The sequence below is a fragment of the Haplochromis burtoni genome, unplaced genomic scaffold, assembly GCF_018398535.1.
Source record: "Haplochromis burtoni strain Fernald_Lab_line unplaced genomic scaffold, NCSU_Asbu1 Contig_263, whole genome shotgun sequence".
Classification (NCBI taxonomy): Eukaryota; Metazoa; Chordata; class Actinopteri; order Cichliformes; family Cichlidae; genus Haplochromis; species Haplochromis burtoni.
Genome location: NW_024582624.1, coordinates 531682 through 535364, shown reverse-complemented (window position 1 = coordinate 535364; position 3683 = coordinate 531682). Strand labels below are relative to the sequence as shown.

The 3683-nt window shown below is 38.7% G+C and overlaps 1 protein-coding gene across 1 annotated transcript in view; it reads right to left on the bottom strand.

The window, feature by feature from the left end:
- Positions 1-117: 117 nt before the first annotated feature.
- The window catches only part of bloc1s6 (biogenesis of lysosomal organelles complex-1, subunit 6, pallidin), a 4402-nt gene continuing 836 nt past the window's right edge, over positions 118-3683 (bottom strand). The window contains exons 2-5 of the mRNA XM_005939146.2: positions 2602-2761; positions 1786-1873; positions 1595-1681; positions 118-1491 (exon numbers count right to left, since the gene is read on the bottom strand). Coding sequence (XP_005939208.1) covers positions 1372-1491; positions 1595-1681; positions 1786-1873; positions 2602-2761 — 455 coding nt within the window. The 3' untranslated portion in view covers positions 118-1371. The remainder of the gene's footprint in view (positions 1492-1594; positions 1682-1785; positions 1874-2601; positions 2762-3683) is intronic.

Sequence of the window (3683 nt, the reverse complement as noted above, 5' to 3'; positions counted from 1 at the left end):
AATCCAGCTAACTTACTTAGCGAGGTACGAAGAACGGGCCCCTGTTCACCCTAAATTTTTCCACACATAGACAGCTGAGAAGTAAAGAATACAAAAGAACACAGCAATAAGACCGTATACTATAAACCAGTCTGTTTTTTTATTAATAGTACAAATACTGAGGTTTCAGGAACAACTAGTGCATAGAAGCCTCTCAAAAGGTCAACTAAACAAATTTACAGACACTGATCATTGTGATGGCAAAGTTTGATACATTTTTATTCATCCACCATCATAAATTAGCTATACATCATCTGAACGGCAGAAATGCAGTCAGTCAAATTTAGTGCAGACCTATGTGGCTTTAAACAGCATGTCTTGTTTTATAACATTCAACACTAAGAGGGTCCAGGAACAACATATTAATACTTCAACAAATGACACCAAGCGCAGTGATTATCCCAGGCTGTGGTCTGATGGCTACGTGAGTAATTTTCAACAATTCTGTTTGAAGAAGTGCACAAATTGGTGTGCCATCAGACACTGATAGTGGGAAGTACCAGCATTTGATGATATTGGTTAATGTCTTTGGTTTGTGGTCTTCTTGGCAATGTAATCTGGGGTCAATCAAACCAGAGGTTTTGCAAGTTTTAGTCCATGTACTAAGAATTACTTAATAAGAGAAACATTTTCCAAAGCATCTTTCGGTTTCAAGACGGTTAAACAGATTTTTTTCTTTACGTTTTTTTTCCACTTCTTTCAATTCATATTAGTCACATAGAAAAATTACATCTTGTTCCAAATTTGTTTCCTTATGAAATGGATCTAAAGATGGTGGGTGCTGCCATAGAAATGAAGAAACAAGTCCCAGAGAGTCGCAACTCCAAAACTCAAGCAAGTTCCAGTTATTCTAGTCATTTTACAACCATTCCTGTTACTCCTAGAAACCAAAAACGTCTTTGAAGCCAATCTCAGCGTATAACGACTGCAGAAACAGCCATTAAGATAACAGGTGGTAAACTCTGTCTGTGCCACACAAACCTGCCTGCAACAGGAACAACGTACGTTTAAAACAATCATGCTTCAAACGCAGTTAATATTTCAAAGAAATTTATATCAGTGAGCTCTGCAGTAACATTTAACAATAATTTAAAGTAGAATTTGATATTAACTGTCATGGATTACATGTATCAAGCACGTTTCAAGTTGATGTTCATATAATATTTCCCCATTTCATTTGATCTTATAATTTTAAAGTTGTGCACTTTGGAAAATGGCTAGCAGTAACGTGCTTTATAATGAATAAGAAATGTAATAAATAGACTAAAACATGCAAACCTCCGCCCCCTTGCCCCATATTGTCTTTTAATACAGCAGACGCACTTGGGGATCCTACGTTCTTTTAGCAGGTTTGGCGTTGAGCTGCCTTTCTCTCTCCAGTTCCTTCTCCCGCTGCTGCTCCTTCTCCAGCGCCTCCTTCTGCTTTTGTTGCTGCAGCTTCAAAGCTCTTTTCTGAGAGGACACAACATGCAGGACTTTGATTAATTTGCCTCCATTCAGTATTTTGCCCTCCTCTTAAGAGCACGGCCTCCAGTGCCGTCTAAGATAATAGTACCTTTAGTTTAGTTGTCTTTTCATGGAGCATAATCATCTCTTTCCTTATGTTCACCAGTTTATTGTGGTACGCCTTCGCCTCTGTAAACTAAGGAAAAGGGCTTTGCTTACAAATCACTCCTGTAGGCTGATGTAGAGTGCACAAACAACAACAACAACAACAAATTAGATTAGAATTCAGTTCACACATACCAGGGAATTGAGGTCCAATAAGGCATTACATTCTCTGAACTTTGTGACTTCTTGGTCCAGTGTGTCCAACAGCACAAGCTGATTTTGTCTGAAAAACAAGAAAATAAAGTGATTATATAGATGAAAAACATCCCTTTTAAAAGTGTCCACAAGCTTGTGTTTGTTTTTCATGACACATGATCTCACTGGCAGCATCAGAGGAACTGGTCAAACCAACTGTAGTGTGTTTACTGTAGTTAGCGCCTGTGTGTTTTAGGGAGTTGTCTGTGCAAAAGGCAACTCGAAATTACAAAAACCAGATTCTCTAAACAGCTTTTTAGTCTCTACTCCAGGTTCATGGGTGCTTCTTATTAATGCAAATAGTTCAGTGATTACTGACAAGCAAAAAACTCTTGGGCCTTATTCAGATCCACCAATGTGTGCATTTACCTGACTGGACTTAGAACAATTGCAACAGCAGGAGTAATCTCATCCTTGATTGCAGCCTTTGGCACAGACTTGCCCTGACATGTTATTTGATTACCAGATCCTGATCTGGAATGTTCTTGTGTATTTACAGTTCCCCCACTGAAGCAGGCTGGACAAGAACATGCCGAAAACTGGTGAAACTGCAGTAAACGGAGCGAAATGGAGGGAACCTGCTGCTGACTGAAGCTACTTTCTGCTTCTCTCTTATTCACAAGGGGTTGCCAAAGCAAGTACCTCCGAATGCTTGATTTGGTAATTGATTATGATTTTTTAGGCAAATGTGTGAACCCTAACATGATGTCAAGCCCAAGAGTGCGTCCTGAAACAATGACACACGTCAATACTCACGTGAGCTCCTGGAGGGCTCTCTTAGAGTTCTGCAGATCTGGTAGGTAGTGAGTGAGGAATCCCTCTGTGAGTTTGTCCACTGCTTTCTTATCCACATACATGTTTTCCACCGGGGCTGAGCCATCCAGATGCAGTGATTCTTGCTGGACCGACTGTAGATCTGTGAAATATTTATGAATATTTATGAAAGAAAAAGAATATCCTTTAAATGTAACGGGCTACCCTTTACTTCGTTTATTCTAATTACTGAGATGTTGGCTTTCTTTGTTGTGAGTGTGATCTGGATTAGCTGATGTTTCAATGTCATAAATACAAGCTGAAAGCTTTGCTGTAGACAGTGGAAAATCCTTTCCTCATTCTATAAACATGTGCATTTCAGCTAATTGTTGGACCATCCACAGAATTTAGTTGCGTGCAGCAGTGACAGTTTATCTTAACTATCGAAATTGTATGCATGTTCTTTACTCTTTGAACCTCAAGACCAGAAGTGCCCAGTTGATTTCCCCAAGGTGCCACACGAGAAACCGTGAATGCTGTGGACGGCTGTACCAACAAGCTTCTAAAGACATAAAGTTACCATTAAGCAGAATGGAGTTCAGCCTTTTGGTGTGGCCTTAATAAAAGCTAAATGAAATTCACCTGAAAATCACATCATCCATACTTCATTTTGATTTTATGGATAATATGAATAACAGCTTTTCACAACTGTCCAGTTAAAGCCTCCATCATTCTATTTTTGTTTTAATAAAATAGTTTTTTTTTCTCATTGTGAATGTTAAAATGGCACTACGCTGTGTAAATGTGTGTCTCTCTGGAGGAGCTTTCTAAAGTATGATAAAGATGTTGTCATTGGGATTATCCTAACATGAGGTTAGAGAAAACATCAGAAAGGTTTCTGAACTACAACTGTTTGTATAGTTGCAGAGCTGGTTGTGTAGGGGTTACATTAAAATGGAAAATTTACTGTGAAGAACAACACACTTTGGCTAATGTGAGAAAAAAGCGTTAGCCTGCTTTTAGGCACCTCTGTGTTTTCAGTTAAGGGGAATATATTACACATTAATTTTTAATACAAATATTAC